This window comes from Mustela putorius, unplaced genomic scaffold, assembly GCF_011764305.1.
Source record: "Mustela putorius furo isolate JIRA1106 unplaced genomic scaffold, ASM1176430v1.1 tig00000827_pilon_pilon_pilon, whole genome shotgun sequence".
Classification (NCBI taxonomy): domain Eukaryota; kingdom Metazoa; phylum Chordata; class Mammalia; order Carnivora; family Mustelidae; genus Mustela; species Mustela putorius.
The window spans coordinates 5,680,230-5,698,526 of NW_025421489.1; the positions used below are offsets into that span (position 1 = coordinate 5,680,230).

The 18,297-nt window shown below is 44.4% G+C and overlaps 1 protein-coding gene across 2 annotated transcripts in view; it reads left to right on the forward strand.

Annotated features, from left to right (window-relative positions):
* Positions 1 to 18,297, forward strand: part of NEBL (nebulette) — a 363,452-nt gene that overhangs the window by 107,870 nt on the left and 237,285 nt on the right. For both annotated transcript variants that reach the window (XM_045085006.1, XM_013058914.2), the window contains exon 3: positions 9,344 to 9,428. In XM_045085006.1, the coding sequence (XP_044940941.1) occupies positions 9,344 to 9,428 (85 nt within the window). The remainder of the gene's footprint in view (positions 1 to 9,343; positions 9,429 to 18,297) is intronic.

Genomic DNA, 18,297 nt, shown 5'->3' on the forward strand with positions numbered 1-18,297 from the left:
TCCCTCCCCAGGGTCCCCACGTCCTTTCAAGAGTCAGATGGTTTGGTCCCATCTTCAGAGCTGGGCCTGCTGGTGTGTCCTCATGTGGTTCTTCCTGTTGATTCTTTGCTGTTAGAAGCCTCTCTGGGCAGAACACGAGGCTCTTCGGGCTCCTCGTGCTCAACGCTTTTTTCTCCCGAGGGTGGTTAGCAGTTGTTTCTCTTGTTTAGGGTGTGATGGTGGATCCCAGTTGGAGCTCTGGTCTTTCTCTCCTTCTCTCCCTCTCCCCCTCTTCATCTTGCCTCTCTGCTCCCAGTTTCACGCTGTTACCTTTTCTCATTGCATCTGGGCTCAAAGGCACACATCCCCAGGGAAGCTCTATCAGAGGGAGTAGGAGGCCATGTATAGAGAATCAGGATCCCAGCAGAGAGAGTTTTCCTTTCCTTTTATTATTCTGCTCCTTCCATATGGTGCGTGTTGGCATCCTGCTTTTCCTGCACATGGGAGTGCTTGGAGGGAGGCTGGCGGTCATCAGTACACACTGGTGAGTCCTGCTAGTAACTCGTGCTCGAGCATGCTCTGAGACCTTTTTGACTGATGGTTGTTAAGTCGGTTGAATGCCACCCCTATATGGAGACATTACAAATATATATATTTTAAAGATTTATTTATTTATTTTAGGGACAGAGAGAGAGCACATGTGTGTGATTGGGAGTGGAGTGGTGGGGGGTGGTCGAGAGAGGGGGGGCCAGATGGGAGGGAGAGGACACAGAATTTTCGAGCAGAATCCCTGCTGAGCATGGAGCCCGATGCGGAACTTGATCCCATGACCCTGAGTTTATGATCTGGGTCCAAATCAAGAGTCAGAGGCTTAACCCACTGAGCCACCCAGGCGCCCTGAGACATTACCAGTATTATTGCCATGAATTCCATATTCCACATATTTGATATATTTATTGGTTAGAAATAATTGGGAGAGGGATGTTGAAATCTTTCCCCGTGTTGGTGGATATGCCAGTTTTTCCCCGTATCAATTTTGCATACATGTATGCTCCTTCCCCCTTTCTCTATAAATACACATATGCACGCACAAATCTTAAATGATTGGTTGATACTAATATCAGGTACATCTAAATTCAGGATGATACTTTTTTTTTGTGCATTGAAACTTTATCACTGTGTAGTGTTTCTATTCTTAATAATGTCTTTATTTATTTTTAAAAAAGAATTTATTTGAGAGAGAGAAGGAGAGAGGGAGAGCTTGTGTGGGGGCTGGGGGGAGAGGGAGATGATTCCAAGCAGACTTTGCACTGAGCATGGAGCCTGGCATGGGGCTTGCTCTCATCACCTGAGATCATGACCTGCGCCGAAATCAAGAGCTGGAATCCCAGCTGACTGAGTCACCCAAGCTCCCCAATGCCTTTCTTTTCTTTTCTTTTCTTTTTTCTTTTTTTTTTTTTAAAGATTTTATTTCTTTGGCAGAGAGAGATCACAAGTAGAGAGAGAGAGAGGAGGAAGCAGGCTCCCTGCCTAGCCGAGAGCCTGATGTGGGACTCGATCCCAGGACCTTGAGATCATGACCTGAGCTGAAGGCAGAGGCTTAACCCACTCAGCCACCCAGGCAGCCCCCCAATGCCTTTATTTTTAAAGTGTGTTTTGTCTTACACAAATGTAGTTATTTTAAAGTTAAGTTAAAAAATATGAATCTATTAGTGTTTTAGCTGGCAATTTTCACCCATTTCTATTTTTGTGATTATTGAATTGTTTCTCCCAATGGTTAAATTTCTATTTGTCTTGTTTATTCTATGCTTCTTTTTCTTTCTGTTTTCTTTCTTTTTTATTTTATTGCATAAGCATTTTGGTATTTTTTAAATATTTTTTTTACTTTATATTATTTTTAAAGATTTTTATTTAGTTATTTGACAGACAGAAATCACAAGTAGGCAGAGAGGCAGGTAGAGAGAGAGAGGAGGAAGCAGGCTCCCTGCTGAGCAGAGAGCCCAATGCGGGGCTTGATCCCAGGACCCTGAGATCATGACATGAGCTGAAGACAGAGGCTTTAACCCACTGAGCCACCCAGGCACCCCAGCATTTTAGTATTTTAAAAAAATTTGATTTTCCCCTTCAATAGGACTTGACTTCACATAGTGTTTTCCATTTTCTGTGGTCACCCTTAAAATATTACCACATTTGCTGAAGCACAGTCTAAAATTCAGCAAGGATTTAACCTTTGTCCTTCACCCTTAACCTAACCTTTCTCATGAAGAAAGGACCTTAGAATACTAATTTTCTACTACCCTCTCAATCTGATTTCCAATATGTTAGCTTTTCCTGGAAAAACAACAACAACAAAAAAAAAAAACAACCAGCCTCAGATAATACTGTTATCATTCCACACAATGTGTGTGCATGTGTGCATGTGTGTGTGTTGCACACTTACCATTTGATTTGCTTACCATTCCTCTTTGCATGTTAGCTTGTTCTGGAGGTATTTTCTCTCATGCTGAAGTGCATCCTTTCTAAATAAATTCATAGATGATCTGCTGGTGGTAATCTCTCTCAGATTTATTTTTCAATGTTTTTTTCTTTAAAGATAATTTTAAATGATGCGCAACAATGGAGTTGTTCAGATCTGGGAGAAATACTCAAAGTTACCTTGAAACCTTCTATCATTTCCCCACCATACAAAATATCAGTTATGATCCTGGCCCTTGGATGACATTACTTCTTTGGTTAAGACCAGAGCGTGTAAAGACAGTGTAAAGTAAAGTCATTGGGCCCTGACCTAATTCTGAAAGTCAGGGCTGAAAAGCCAGGTTAATAATGTGAGGTCAGAACTTTTACCTTTTAAAAGTTCTTAAGAGTTGAACTTGCTTTTTCTTGAAGTAGATAGTATATTAAAAATGTTGGTACACTTTTTCTTTCATGAACGATGTGTTGTTAGGAACAAAGTGTCCTATGTGGCAATCTCCAAGACCTCCAGGTTTGATGATTCTCTAGAAGGTTTCTTAGGACTCAGCATAGAGTTGTATTCATGGCTGTGATTTATTATAGGGAAAATACACAAAGCAAAATCAGCAAAGGGAAAAGGTGCATGGTGCCAGATCCAGAGGACAGCAGACAAGCTTTCAGGGTCTTCCCCCAGTAGAGTCTCACAGGATGCACTTAATTCTCCCAGCAACGGTTCGTGACGTGTGTCAAGTGTTGCCAACCAACAAAGCTCGTTAGAGACTCAGTTCCCAGGGTTTTCACTGGGGGCTCTTCGTAGAGGCAACTTATGTCTGGCAGGTACCCAAATTCCAGATTCCCAGAGAGAAAGCAAGTGTTCAGGGTAAACCCTATTGTTTGTACAGCTTGGACACAGTCTTATCAGTTAATGGTGGTGGGAACCCTCCCCAAGTCCAAGTTCTTAGAAATGGGTTGAGGGCCCACCATGTAAGCAGGCCTGCTGTGTTCACTCTCTTCTGTGCGAGACCCGTAAGGAAACGATGATGTCATAACAGATTCTTCTGACACCTGAGTTCTGCTCTCACATTTTCTAGTTTGAGTGGAACTTTAACATGGTCAAGTAAACAAAAAGCTACAGAGGAAAGAATTAAGTGCTCACGGGGGAGAAGTCTCAGACAGGAGTAATTGACCGGCAGTGTGGCAGAGGACAAGGGGGAGGCGGGGGGTGTTTGACTTTGCAGGGCAGACGGGAATGAAAACAGAGAGTGGCCATTGGTTCGAAGGAGCTGGCAGTTTTAATATTAGTAGACTTCTATAATGCTTGAGGTTTATATCTATTATTTAGGGTTTCTCAACCTTAGCAGTATTGGCAGTTTTGGACAGGGTTTCTCAACCTTAGCAGTATTGGTGATTTTGGACAGGCTAAGTCTCCATTGGGGTGGGGACGGGGGTTGTTCTGTGCATTATGGGATGTTCAGCAGCTTCCCTTGCCTCTGCCCCCAGCTGCCCACCCCACCACCTGCCCTAAACGACGGATAATCAAAAATGTCTCCAGACCATGCCTGTTACCAGATGTCCTGTGCAGGAACCATGCTAACACACGACTTACGATAAATAAATTCATAAAGACCTTACCTTCATACATCTAGTTGGCTTATTAATATCTCACATTTACAGTATTTTTCCATTTATAAAGTTCTTTTATGTGGTTCTGGCAACAACCTGCTGACTTTTATCTCCCTTATATAGATGACATAAGGAGGCACTGAGGTTAAGTCAGTTTGCTGTGCAGAGCAAAGAGAAAGTACTCCTACTGGTAGTTATGGTAATAATGATATTATTATCAATAATAGATATTTTATTAAATTCTTATTATGAGCCAAACATTATTTGAAAGGCTTTACAGGTGTTAATTTTGGAATAAGCCTAAGAGGTGTAACCATTATAGTGATTTTGCTGATGAAGACAGTGAGCCCAGAGAGGTTATGAAATCTGCCCAAAGGCACACAGCTAGACGTTGGAAGATCTAGGTCCAAACCTGGGAAATTTGGTTTCAGGGCCACTGGGCTCTGGATAAAAAGTGAGGTTCTGGATGCTCACATTCTTGTGCGTGTTTTTTCTCATAACCATGTCCATGGAGGTTCCAATTTGCTTACACTGTGTTTCTCAGCCTGACCAGCTCAGTGGTTTGCATATCACTCTTCCTCTGTTCAAATCAGTGAAATCTCACAGAGATAAAAAAAAAAAAAATTGGAAGTCTCCTTTCTGTAACCTAACTTTGCTGTTTCAGATGTTGTCTTCTGTTATTCTCCTGATTCTTTCTCTTTTTATTCTGATTATAGCATTTCACGGGAATCTGGGTTTATTGCAGCTGGCAGCCTGGTTTGATACAGACATTTCATCCAATTCTTGTGTACTTCAGCTAAGAGACTTCTATTTACGATGCTTCAACATCCCACAGTATTCTCCCAGATCTTTCAACCAGCTCCCAGTGTATGATATGCCGCATTTCCAGGAAACGTGTCAATGTACCAATTCATCCACCTTTTCTTTTGTACTATTATTATTATTATTATTATTTTAAAACTTTTTTCTTGGGTCTCTTTGAATATCCATTTCTTGTGCCTTAATGCCTTCTGTCTTAAATTCTCATCCCTAATATGGGCTAGGAGAAAACACACCTCCTGTAGGCCTGGTGATGAAATCTACCTTCATTAAGATTTCTATTCAGGCATTTATTTTCTAAAGACTTTCTATCACCATTTAAATATGGTATTTAGAAAGAGCTAGGATTAACTGTATGGTACCATCCGTTAATTTGCAGATGCTCTGCTTCTCTGTACCTATGATCCCGTGAGAGACAACTGTGCCCTCAGTTTATTTCCACATCTGTTTTTTTTTTTCTTCTTCTGTAAGTGTGGTGGTGGGTGGGGAAGAGTTGCGATGATGACTTCAGAGCAGAATATTATTGGATTACTGTAGACGGATGTGACTACATAGACATGGTGTTGAGAAATCCATTATATTACTCATGATCCCTAGTATTTTCAGATATAAACTCCTCCTTTCTCCCAGCATTAATTATTTTGGTTATTAATATTAAACTTTTTCTCCTAGGTCAAAATTTTAGATAATTTCTTCCCATTAGGCATCTTTATTTTATTTTTTTAAAATTTGTATTTATGTATTTATTTGAGAGAGGGAGTGGGGGAGGGGCAGAGGGAGAAAGAGAATTTTTTTAAAAAAGATTTTATTTATTTGACAGACAGAGATCACAAGTAGGCAGAGAGAGAAGAGGAAGCAGGCTCTGCATGGAGCAGAGACCCTGATGTGGGGCTCCATCCCAGGACACTGGGATCATGACCTGAGCTGAAGGCAGAGGCTTTAACCCACTGAGCCACCCAGGTGCCCCCTGTTATGCATCTTTAGACGAAGTTATGGGATGTATCAATGAACCTACCCTTACAGAATCATTACATTTCAGGGTTGGAAAGGTGCAAAGTATTGCTGTCTGTTTCTAGTCCTCCATGAAATTGTGAGGCCTGTTAGGTTCGCTTCTGTGGCCACCAGCTCGTCTTCTAAAAAAACCAAAGCACCAGAAGATTTCATTTTGTTTCCTTGTCTTCTAGTGCAGCCCTTGACCCCTGAGAACTCAGCATGGTGTGCCAGAAGCAGACTTAGAAAAGTGGTGTTTTATTTCTATGCACGTACTATTTAAGTTCAGAGCTGTCACCTCGTCTCATGGTCAAATCAAATGAGGAGAAGACTTAGATGATTTTTCAGGAAATGATACTTCAGGATGGGCAGTATGGGTGGTGTGGGCAAGTGAAGTTTCATCAGTATCCAAATAAAAATGATTTTTGCCTGGCATTGATGAACTTCTCATGCCCATAGAGAAGCCGTTACAGACGGTACCTACCCCACCCACATTCACTTTGCCATCTCAGGATGCTGTTTAATTTAAAATCCTGCTTAGTTTTAAAATCATGTCTACTTAAAAAATTATATTTACTTTTTAATTAACCAGAAATAAGCAGGATCAGGTTATCTCCCAGTGTCTGGCCCCCAACGGGGTTAGCCTGTGGTACCGCAGGGTCTCAATGGGCTAAACTTCCTGAGAGTGGATTTAATTACCACTTTCAAAGTAGCACTAGTCCTGCTTTACATCGTGATCTGTTAATATCTACGAAGCTGACGCTAAGGTATGATGACAAAATTTAAATTAGCGTTGTAGATGCTCTAGGAAGGCAGGATAATTATATAAAAGGTTTTTGAAGGATATTGATTAAAATAGTTCAGATGTGTTCAGCAGTGGTGGGGTTTTGAGCTTCAGTTAAATGGAGTCTTTTCTTTTCTTTTTTTTTTTTAATTTTTTATTTTTTATAAACATATATTTTTATCCCCAGGGGTACAGGTCTGTGAATCACCAGGTTTACACACTTCACAGCACTCACCAAAGCACATACCCTCCCCAATGTCCATAATCCCACCCCCTTCTCCCAAACCCCCTCCCCTCAAAATGGAGTCTTTTCTTATATGGGACGTTTAGTTCTGAAGAATGCTGGGAAAATGAGGCCATGTTGCGCATTTCCTGTTGTGAGTCTGACTCCACGGGACTACAAAATATCTTTAATCCTGATTTCCAAAGTGCTGGGGACACTGTTGGAAGGACACGCAGAGTTTATTGGCACTGACCAGAGATGGCTCCCTCAGCCTTCTCAGGGGAAGCCAGGAACGGGAGGCTGGAAAGAAGCATCTACAAGGAGAGTGAGGTGGAGGGGACTTTTGAGAAACCACAGTAAGAGACACAGGGTGGACATCACCAACGAGAGGGGCCAGAGAGGGAGGGAGCTCTTTGAGGGACAGCTCTGAGCGTGGTGACAGAGTCCCAGCAGGTGGTGATACCCGTCCTGGGTCAGCTGAGCATGGGGAAGAGGCAACCATGAGCCAGTGTTTGTACCCTTCCTCACACAGAAGGAGCAGATGCCCTCACTTGGTCACAAGGAGGGCCTGTGTGTTTGCATGTGTGTGACCATCTATCCCACAGCATGGTGAAGCTTGGGCTGTGGTCACATGACTCACTCTTTTTTTTTAAATATTCATTTATTTGAGAGAGAGTGAGACAGAGAGCATGAGTGGATGGAGGGGCAGAGGGAAAGGGAGAACCAGACTCCCTGCTGAGCAGGAAGCCTGATGTGGGACTCGATCCCAGGACCCTGGGATCATGACCTGAGTCGAAGGCAGATGCTGAACTGACTGAGCCACCGAGGTGCCCACACATGGCTCACTCTAATCTCCCTCTCTCTCCTACCTTTCTTCCTTCCACAAATATTTGAACACATTACTGAAGTCCTATGATGAACCAGACTCTGGTAGGTGGTCAGTGTGCTCTGACAGGAGACAAGATGGCCAGCTCTCGCTGACACAGAACTTTCCTTGTTCGTCGAGACAGGACATGTCAGTAGGAGCATGCAGATGAATTTAAAAATTACAGCAGGAAGGAAAGTACCTTCCAGAGCCCACCAGGGAGGCCAGGAGGGCTTCCTGGAGAAAGTGACATCCAAGGCAAGGCCTGGCTGATGAAGAGGAGTCAGCTAGAGAAGCGGGGTGTGTGGAGGGGTGGGTGTTCTGGGCCAGGAGAGCGGCCTGTGGGGGAGGAGGTGGGAGGGACAAGGGCGAGCTCCATGGGTGGAGCATGGCGAGTGAGCAGGACAACTGTGGAGGAGGATTTAGGGGCAAAAATGCCTGGACTTTGTTCTCCAGTCCCTGGGAAGACATTGAACAGTCGTACTCGGAGGTGTTGTAATCAGATTGGTATTTTAAAATGCTTGTTTTGGCAGTTTGGCTTGGAAGGGAAAGGCTGGCAAGGGTTACAGTTACCTGAAAGGAAAATGTGGCCTGTCGTGAAAAATGCAGTAGAGAGGGAAATGTAAATATATCCGTGGTGTGTTTAGGACATGAAATCAATAGACTGGGCGATTGATTGGTTGAATGTGTGAGAAGACATGATTATCCCCTGGTTTCTGGCTTGGGCAATGGGCATGAATAAATGCAAGAGTGAATAAGAGGGAGGACCCTGTCTTGGGGATGGGGTGGGGGATTGGACAGTTGAGTGTCAGACTGGTTGAGTTTATGGTGGGTGCGGAACATACACAAGTGGAAATGCCAGTGGATCTGGGGTCCTGGAGAGCCTGCTGGGCTAGATTTGCGAGTAGTCGGCATGTATGCAGAGATTACCCAACAGCTCCCTGACGTAGAGTGAGAAGAGAAGAAGCTGTGTTAGAACCCTGAGCGGGGGTGGGCAGACAGAGAGGAATCCACAGGAGACAGAGAAGGGACAGCCAGGCCAAGAATGTGCGGTAACATAGAGACCGAGAGAGAGAGGACATTTCCGATGGAGCAGCAGTCCAGCAGAGGAAGACAAAAAGATGTCTGTTGCATGTGTCCACAGGGAGTTATATTACAGCTTGCCCAGAGAAACTTCTGGAAGCCGGAGCTAGAAGCCAGCATGCACAGTGTTGAGGAAAGAGCTGGAGAGGAGACGAGCAGGGACCGCGAGTTTCGGCCTCTTCGAAGGAGAGAAGAGAATCCAGCTCCGCGGGCTAGATTAGTGTGTGGTCGGAGGGAGAGGTAGTAAAGGTTAGGAGAGCCTTGAGCATGCTTGGGTGCTGCTGGCAGGCAGTGAGTAGAGAAGCCAAGGTTGGAATTTGGGGAGGTAGCGGGGTGACAGGTGACAGAGGGTCCTGAGGATGGAGGAGAGGAGGGGCCCCGCAGTAATGATCCAGACAGAGGTCCAGCCACGTGGAGAGACGCCTCTCTGCAGCGTGATGGGAGGGAAGGATAAAGCAACTGGTGCGAAATCATCGCTTAACAATATAATGTTTTAATTACGTTCTTTTAACACATTTCTCCACAGACACTACCCCAAGCAGTCCTTCACTACCGTGGCGGATACACCTGAAAACCTTCGTCTGAAGCAGCAAAGCGAACTGCAGAGCCAGGTAACTTCTCGCACGCCTGTTTTTGTTCCATCAGCCCTAACTGGTAGCCACGAGGCCGCCCTCCTGAGATTCCACCCTTGTTCTGGTTCTGCCCGGTCCCCGACTGGAGACCGAAGGCAGACCCGGGAGGGCCTCCCCGGAGAAAGCGCGGCACATCTGTTGAATTCCTGGGCTCGGATCGTCCTGACATTCCTGGTTCTGTTATTCACATGGGACTAGGGCAACTAAATGAGTTCTGGTCAGAGGAAGTGTTTCCCAACAATATTGATTTATTTGGTCCTAAATATTTAAAAACATTTTATAAATAGCTTTTCCACACCGCATATGTAGGGGAGAGAAGAGGTGTTAACTTGACCCAGTTGCAGTGCGTGTGGGGCTCACACCCTGTCTGTGTATCTCACACCAGCCACGAGCTTTGTTTTCATCCTGTCACTTTATTCATATTTCTTTCATATGTCACACTGACAGCATGAACAAAGATTAGAACACCACAGTTGGCTCCCACTCAACCATTTTGGACGCAAACTTGCCTTCAATATGGTGAAACACACTGGTGAAGACTAGGGATTTAAATGGCACTATTTTCTGCAGGGACACCCTATGTCTTAAGAAACGCAGGGCGTTCTCTTTCAGAGAGGTTATCTTGTCTGCCACACTGTGGGAAGACGGTGAACAACTAGGTGGCAGCCCTTTGGTCAACGGTGTAGGAAAACCCACCAAGGAGAGGGCAGGGAAGGCTGAGTCGTGGTCCCCCTTCTGCTGCTCAGGGGTTGGGTCCTGGGGGCAACCACTCTGATTCTTTGTGCTTCTGGAAAGCGAGACCTTCTGTGTTACCTGGTCTACCTGTCTTGGGTGGCTGCAGGAATCAAATAGGTGGTGAGGCGTGAAAGCATTTTGAAAAATGAACAGATTATAGGACTATGAAGGCTTCTCATTTTTATTAGGGTCCCTGAAAATCCTTGCTATGAATAAAGGAGAATTGCAGACTCTGCAAAGGAAAGAGGAACCTGGCTAATAGGCTTTGAAAATGCCAGTTGTGGCTATTCTAAATGAGAGCCGTTAGCTCTCAGTTGCAGTGGATCTAATTATTCCTTTGCAAGCTTATGTGTTCACAGGGGACATTGTGGTTCCCCCCACCCCCTTTCTGGGGGTCTTGGGACCACTTCCCAATCCATTTAGTTGAAGGAAGTAGAACTCAATGTAGAGTTTGCTGTCGGTTAACAACACCATGAAGACTTGGTTGGCAGTTAGTTTTTGGTTTTGTAAAATGCTAATTCTTGTGTGCTAAGCCATTAGTTCAAAAAATTGAGTGCTCGCCAAGGAGAGGCAGTGTTGCAGAGCCGGCAAGAACACCCCTGCTCATTCACACCGTGGACGGTGCCAGGACTTGGCTCCAGTCTGTGCAGATCCAATATGCCTTTCTTCTCATCAAGTTAGGATTAATTAGATAATTCTGGAGAAGTACTTCGAGCACATTGGAAAACAGAACTAAATCAAGCAATCAAATATTTGTTTCCTGCCTATTACATGTCCTTGTTCTGTGCAAAAGAATTCATAATTAGTTAATCTTCCCTTCCCCGAGCTCACAGGATGTGTAAGGAAACAGGACTAACATAACCTTTCCTCCCACAAACACCCAGAAGGCTATCTTTGATGTACAATAAAGATTCCAAAAGGGAGGGATGATTGTGGGTTGGACTGGTTGGTTGTTCCTACTAGAGGTAGATTTGAATGGAGTCTTGGAGGTTGAGAAAGGATTGGATTTAAACACGTCTCCTTCCTTGGAAGGCATACAGTTCCCTTTGGGTTCAATTAATGGTGACAGGTGGCTTGAGCTAGGCCCAGGAACAAGCATTTACTGTTTTCCTCCTGTGTGCCTGACTCTGGAAATGCAAAAAGAAAAGGAACTCCCTGTTTTGTAAAAGGCTGATTTGATTCTATGCCACAGAGCAGCCTGAAAGCTTCAGAAGGTGCCGGTAGGCTGGCAGGACAGAGCTGATGCAGGATGGCACAAAGCCCTGTGGGGTCTCCAAGCAGTGGTCAGGTGAAGGCATTGGATTCTCCCCGAGATTTTGTTCCAGTGTCATCTCTAGAAAGACATACAGGACTTCTTCAGACAGATAGTTTGGGGAAATTCAACTCAATCCAAGAAACACATGCTGAACATGCACTATTACAATGAACTGTGCCGGGCACGGGGGACATGAAGGCGTCATCATCATCAATGTTGCTATATTCTGGGCACAGAATTTTACATACATTATCCCATATAATCTCAAATAGCCCTGTGAGGCATGTATTTATGATTATTATCCCTATTTTATGTATTTCATTTTTTAAAGATTTTATTTATTTATTTATTTGAGAGAGAGTAAGAGCATGAGTTGGGCACGGGAGTGGGAGAGGGAGAAGCAGGCTCCCCACTGAGCAGGAAGCCCAACAGGGGCTCGATCCCATGATCCTGAGATCACGACCTGAGCCGAGGGAAGATGCTTAACCCAGGCACTCGTGTTATCCCTATATTGTTGAAGCACTCAGCCTTTAGGGACTTTAGATAACTTGTCCTTGCCAACTTAGTAAGGAACTGAACTTGGAATAGAACCTACGTCTGGGGGCGCCTGGGTGGCTCAGTGGGTTAAAGCCTCTGCCTTCGGCTCAGGTCATGATCCCAAGGTCCTGGGATTGAGCCCCACGTCGGGCTCTCTGCTCAGTGGGGAGCCTGCTTCTTCCTCTCTCTGCCTGCCTCTCTGCCTACTTGTAATCTCTGCCTGTCAAATAAATAAATAAAATCTTTAAAAAAACCAAAAATCAAAAAACAAAAACCTACGTCTGTGAAGCCCCATTACCCACACTCTTAACCAGTGCGCTGGTCCTTTTATTCAGAAGGCAACTGAAAAAGAAGATCCATAAACAAATAGTTGTAGTGCAAGGTTATAGTGCAGCGTATGCAAAGGTGGAATTTTGCATAAAGTACAGAAGTCACTCATAGGAAGAATTCCTTCTCCTCCTCCTCCTCCCATTATTAGCAGTGGTATTTTTCTGCGTGACAGATGAAAACACTCTGTAAGAGCATTTCTGCTTTTGCAAAGGCATAGAGAGGTATCTACCCAAATGGTAATATTCATTAATGGCAGTTGATTTAATTTTAGCATTTTAAATAACCTGATCCTGTGGCAGAGTGTTTTGACATCAAGAAATCTAAAGTTTTGGTGGAAAATTGAGTATTAACATTTTATTTTCTTGTTTGTAATTATTCACGATACTAAGTGAGTCAAATCTGCTCCTAAGTTTGGAGATTCTGAAATCCTCTTTTAGCATTGTTTGGTTAACACTAGTTCTTTTCTTTCAGTTCATTAGCTTATCAAATGAGCCAAAATGAAGGAAAAACAAAAGCTAAATTGTGGTTTGACCTAAAAAGTTATTTATAGATATGCATTGTTAAGTTCTCTTTTTTCTTCCTTTATCTTTTTATTTTCCTGTTTCGAGAGGGTTGTAAACACTGCCAAAATTTTTTTTTCCTCCTAAGTGTTAAACCCTCTCAAGCTTTTTGGGGATTTATATTAGGTGCCAGATTGTCATAATAAAATGGTGAGAAATATTGGAAAGTAAACAAGCAAACCATGAGTTAGTTTTTTCCAGCTGGTGTTAGGCAGTGGTTTCCAGGCATTCTCCCGCCTACAAACAACAGGTGCCCGCCCACTTGGCCAGCCACCAGCTGCAGTGGGACAGGGACTGCCTTGGCAGTGGGCAGCAGCGGCAGCGGCAGTTGAGCTGGGTGGTGGGGGGTGGGTGGGAAGAGGGGGAAGCGCTTCCATTGTCACTCACTCTTCATCGCGTATCACGGGATGGACGGATGCAAAGAAATAGTAAATAGTGGTTTGGCACCCCCACCGGCCCACAGTAGCCCACTCTACAAGGAGCAAAAGCAAATCTCTACTCCTTGTGTTGTTAGTAACATTAGGCTTCACCTGTGGGGCATCAGGCTGTCATTCCTGCAAGCCTGAGGACCAGCATAATATCCTCTTCCTGTAGGAAAGTGAGCCTGGGGTTCCAAAGCCCTACCTTCTAAACTAAACTGGAATGGGGGCCCTTTGTAGGCTGGGGAATCCCTAAAGCTTAAACAGTTGAGTGACATGAAAAATCCCCTGAGGAGAAACATTTTCTTGATGTATTATTTTAATATTATGCTCTTGCACACATTTCCTTTTTCAGGCTGTGTAGCATACTCTTTCTGGAAGAAAACACACACCTCTTTTGAGTGCCTGGATCAGGGGTCTGCAGATTTCTTAAAGCTGTGGAAAAGGTTCTTCAGGGGCGTGATGAGGGGAACGCCCCATAGAAAGAGCACTAAGTGGGGTCATTGAGTCTGGCACGAGGGGCAGCCAGACCCCCCTTCTCTCCCTACCTGCCTGCTTCTCGTCTCCCCACTCCCAGGGCCGGGGGGAGGGGTGTCTCCCTCCGGAAACCCTGGCCCTCTGTAGGGCAGAGTTCTGCGAAATACTGCTCGAGGGGAGGACGAAATGTTAGCTGCATCCCCACTTAGTTGTTTATGTGATTGGCTTAGCTGTTTGCAATCATGCTGAAAATAATAGAGATTTTGGGCTCACTGTGTTCTTAAATGGAGTGTGTGTAATTTATGAGTGCTGATAAGATGAAAGATGGAAAATGATTATGGAGAGAATACAAATCATTCTGCAACCTTTGAGTCTTCATTTTGTAATCTGCGCTGATTCTTTTTTAATCTTCCGTGTCTCTGTGGAGGCATAAAACACATGGCTCCCAGGGAATACAATATAGGCTAGCAGGAAGGGTGAGAGGGAATGTGGTGTTTTATAGGGAACATAATCATTAGACGTCTTTGTGGGGGAAATGAAGACACGTGTTTAATAGAAACCTCTGGAAGCTCAAGGAGGTCGGGCGGTGGCATGCTCTTTCATTCTCCAGATTGCCATTGGCACCTTTCTGCACCTCCTCATTCTGTGGGTGCATTTCTGGAGGGTTCGTCTCTCAGTTATCTGCCATCTAAACATCTGGTAAGGTGTTAACTCCCTACCTAAAGCGTGTTGCATTTTACTAGTGTGTCATGGAAGACTGACTTCCTTCAAAGCAGCAGAGCTCTGACTTGGGACCTGTGGAAGGACAGTGGGGGAGACACTTGGATAGCATCCTCTGGGTGCTTCCGGTCCCATCCCAATGGCCCCTGCCTAGCCATAAGTCTGACCTGCCCACGTCACTTGCCACAGAGCACCAATCCGAGGCCACCCACCGGGGACATGGTAGTGAGCAAAACCCAGGGAAAGTCCTCTCTCTGGAGATTTGGTCGGGGAGAGGATAGTAAAAAAAAAATAATAAAGATAGGTAACATTGCAGCAGTGACAAGATCTGCAGAGAGAGAGGTGTGTATTCTAATTATATTTTAAAACGTTTTCAGGGAGCGGGAGGCTGGAAGACTCTTCTGCTGGAATACTCTTCTGAGGACAAATGCATAACGGGGTGTCAGTAGGGTCGGCTGTCCCCCGCCTGGCTGTGGATCCCATTTCTAAATGCCCACCAATTTCTTGGTTTCACCTTCCTGAACTTAGCCGACTCTCCTTTTCCTGAGTCCTCTTCCCACTCCTATCTCATCCGACACCCTCAACCTTCTAAAACCATCTCTAGGTAGATTGTGGGTAATTCTTGTATTCTTGGGCGAGAAGCCTTCCATGTGTGCCTTTTTATTTTCTCTTTTCTTTGAACCCAATTTGGACAGCTTTGTAGTTCCCATCTTCTGATTTTGCACCGTTCTGATCCTATGGCGACGCTTGTTACTTCCTGCACTTTCTCGTGTGTGTGAGGGGGAAAGTTCATAGAGAGAAGCTTTGGTATATTTCTTCGCAGGGTTTCGAGGCTGCGAAAATGATGAGAGATTATGTTTCCCATCTAGGAAGGGATGAATGTGAGCGAGAACTTCAAAGGAGAAATATTAATTCACTTAATGTGGCACATTTCTTCCAGGGAACGTAGCATGCTGTGCAGATGTCAACTCTAACCCTCACGATTCCCCACAAGTCAGATTGTTTTGCTCTCTGTCTTCTGGATAAAATGATGTAAGAGACAAACATGTCAGTCGTGACAGACAGCAAAATAACCAAGATGTTTTGATTTGCTGTGTCATGAAGGGGTTTTAGAGCTTTTCATCATGGGGGCCTGGCCTTCTGCTCCCCAGCCTCCGGAAATGACCCATATTCTCTGCATCTGGTCCCGCAGTCCCAGCATGCTGGTGCTTTGGTGTCTTCCTGGCTCTTCTTGTCTCTCTTTCCATCATTCCCACAGAGGATGTGAGCCCTGTACTTTGGGTGGCCAGCCTACAAGTTATTGGCCATTATTCTGTGTATGGGCCAGAATCAGATGACTGGTCTTTCAATGAGGCATTTGAATATGTAGCTGATCTATTTTGTGGCTCTGGGATCACGACTATGAGAGAATATTTTAGCACTCTTAGGTGAATGTGTCTTTCATCTTTCTCTCCCATAAATCATGTTCTGCCATAGCCCCTCACATTTATGGCTCTAGAGAAAAGTGAAGAGTGAACCCTACTTTGGGAAGGATAAAGTATGGTCCCCATGGAAAGAGGACTGTCCATCCCCTTTTGGCCATGGTAGGTTATAGGAAGAAGGCAGAAAAATCAGTCTGAAGCATGACCCCCCTTTCTCTTCTGGCTGAAGTTCCTGAAAGGGCAGATGGGAGGCATGGTGCGTAGCCAGAAGCAGAGAAGACCACCCCACAAGACATACTTTTGACTTCTTCCCATGTGAACAGTGAACCTCCACAGCATGGTGGACAGGGAGGGAGAGACTGAATTCTGTTTCCTAGCATCTCAGTGTCTCATGGGGCATGGAAGGTGACGGATGTCCTGGCACCTCTTGCAGAAGGATGCTGAGGGCACTTGCTGGGGAGCTGCTGCTGTCGGAACAATGTGTCCCTGCAGCCAGGTGTAGCTTACACAGGTTGGGAGAAGTTGTAAGATCTCAGCGAGGAGGCACTGACTTGACAGGCAATACTGCCAGACTTTTTCTGAGGCAAGAGGAGAATGCGCCATGATGTCACCAGCCACAGCCTTCAGCAGTGGACGCCAGTGACCAGGCAGACAAGGAGATGCCACTGAGGCCAAAGTTAGAAGAGAGAAAAGAGTGTATGTGAACATGGATTCAAGACTTCCCTCCTCCTTCATTCTGAAGTCACACACTTCCTTCACTTCCTGCTCTCACACACTTGGCTGCCACATTGGAGCAGAGATAGGAAGCACGAGGAAATGCGAATATACCTAAGTTATTTAAATCATTGAATGGATTTGCTTCAATGACTGAGACTAAAGTTAGTTCCTTCTACTTTAGTGTGGTGGGGACTTGTGAGGAATAGCAGAGCAGCTGTGGGAAATGGACATTTATTTTGCATCTGAATACATTGTAAGTAAATCCCTAACCTTTGGTTTTATTGGATAAATAGACTGGCCACCAAGAGATCTGGGTTCAAGATCTACTTCTGCCACTAAGTGTGACTTTGGGTACCATTGACCTTTGATCTTTGCAGGACATAAAATAGTAGGTTGTACTAGATGATTTTTAGAATTCCCTCCAGTTATAATGATCTTGACTGTAGTACAAAAATGTTCTGCAGTCACATATCAGGTTAGCAAAAATTGAAAACTTAAAGAAAAGGAATTGCTATTCTTTTTTTGTCTGCCAAAATAATAATTGTCAAACCTTCTCTTTCATTTGACTATTCCTTTAAAAGCTTATTCCCCAGACTAATCTCAGATATTGGTTGATGGTCATGGGTCTGAGATAGTTGATAGGCAAATCAGTTTCACATTGGGAGGTACATCTAATTTTGCACTAAACATGTTTAAAAATAGAGGACAAAAGAAGACAAAAATAGCTACCATCGTAACAACCATCCACTGATCACTAGTATCATCTTTAGTTCTGTTTCTCACATTTTCTATGTAGAAGTAGTGAGAATAACTGTACATGTTAGTATACTTCTAGGAAGTGTCTTAGTTATTTTAGCTCCACTTCCTTTATGCTTTCTTATTTTACATTGTTTTCTTGAATGGCTTTGATTGATTATGTGGTAGCTTTTGGACTTAAAAAGTTAGCGTTTTTTTCCCTACAGTGTTATTTGTTTTTTATCACCTTGTCCTTTCTAGAAACAATTTGTTCCGCTGAGTCTTACGATCTTGTGTTGGTTCAAGCCGTCGCTCCAGGGTGAACGATGGTGCTTGTTCAGTACAGAGAAGCTCATTTAAAGCAGTCTCATTTCATTCAATTAGTAGCTTCAAGAGATTGAATATTTCTCAATATTCTTAATTAATATATTTTCCCCTAATAATGTTCTTCCGAAGGAAGTTGCTGCTCTGAAATCATGGCTTCACCATGGAATCAGGCAATAGAACCACATCTATAGTACACTGTTGAATTCAGAAAAAGCCTCTTGGGGCACCTGGGTGGCTCAGTCAGTTGGGCAGCTCCCTTCGGCTCAGGTCATGGTGCTGGGGTCCCGGGATCGAGTCCCACGTTGGGCTCCCTGCTCTGCAGGGAGTCTGCTTCTCCCTCTCCCTCTGCCCCTGCTTATGCACGTGTTTCTCTCTCTCTCTCAAATAAATAAAGAAATAAAATCTCTCTGTGGCAGCCAGCAGCACACAGCAGACTTCCTCAGGGTGTCCAGTGTTCTGACTCTCTTAAATACATGTGTTTTCTTTTATCAAAAATTATTTGGCTTAGTTATCATTTCACTTTATCTCAGAACTTTGCTTCTAGCTTCCACTGACTTCAGAAGGGCCGCCCACTGGGATTCTGCAGGGGCCTTGTAAAGATGGAAATTGGCCTGC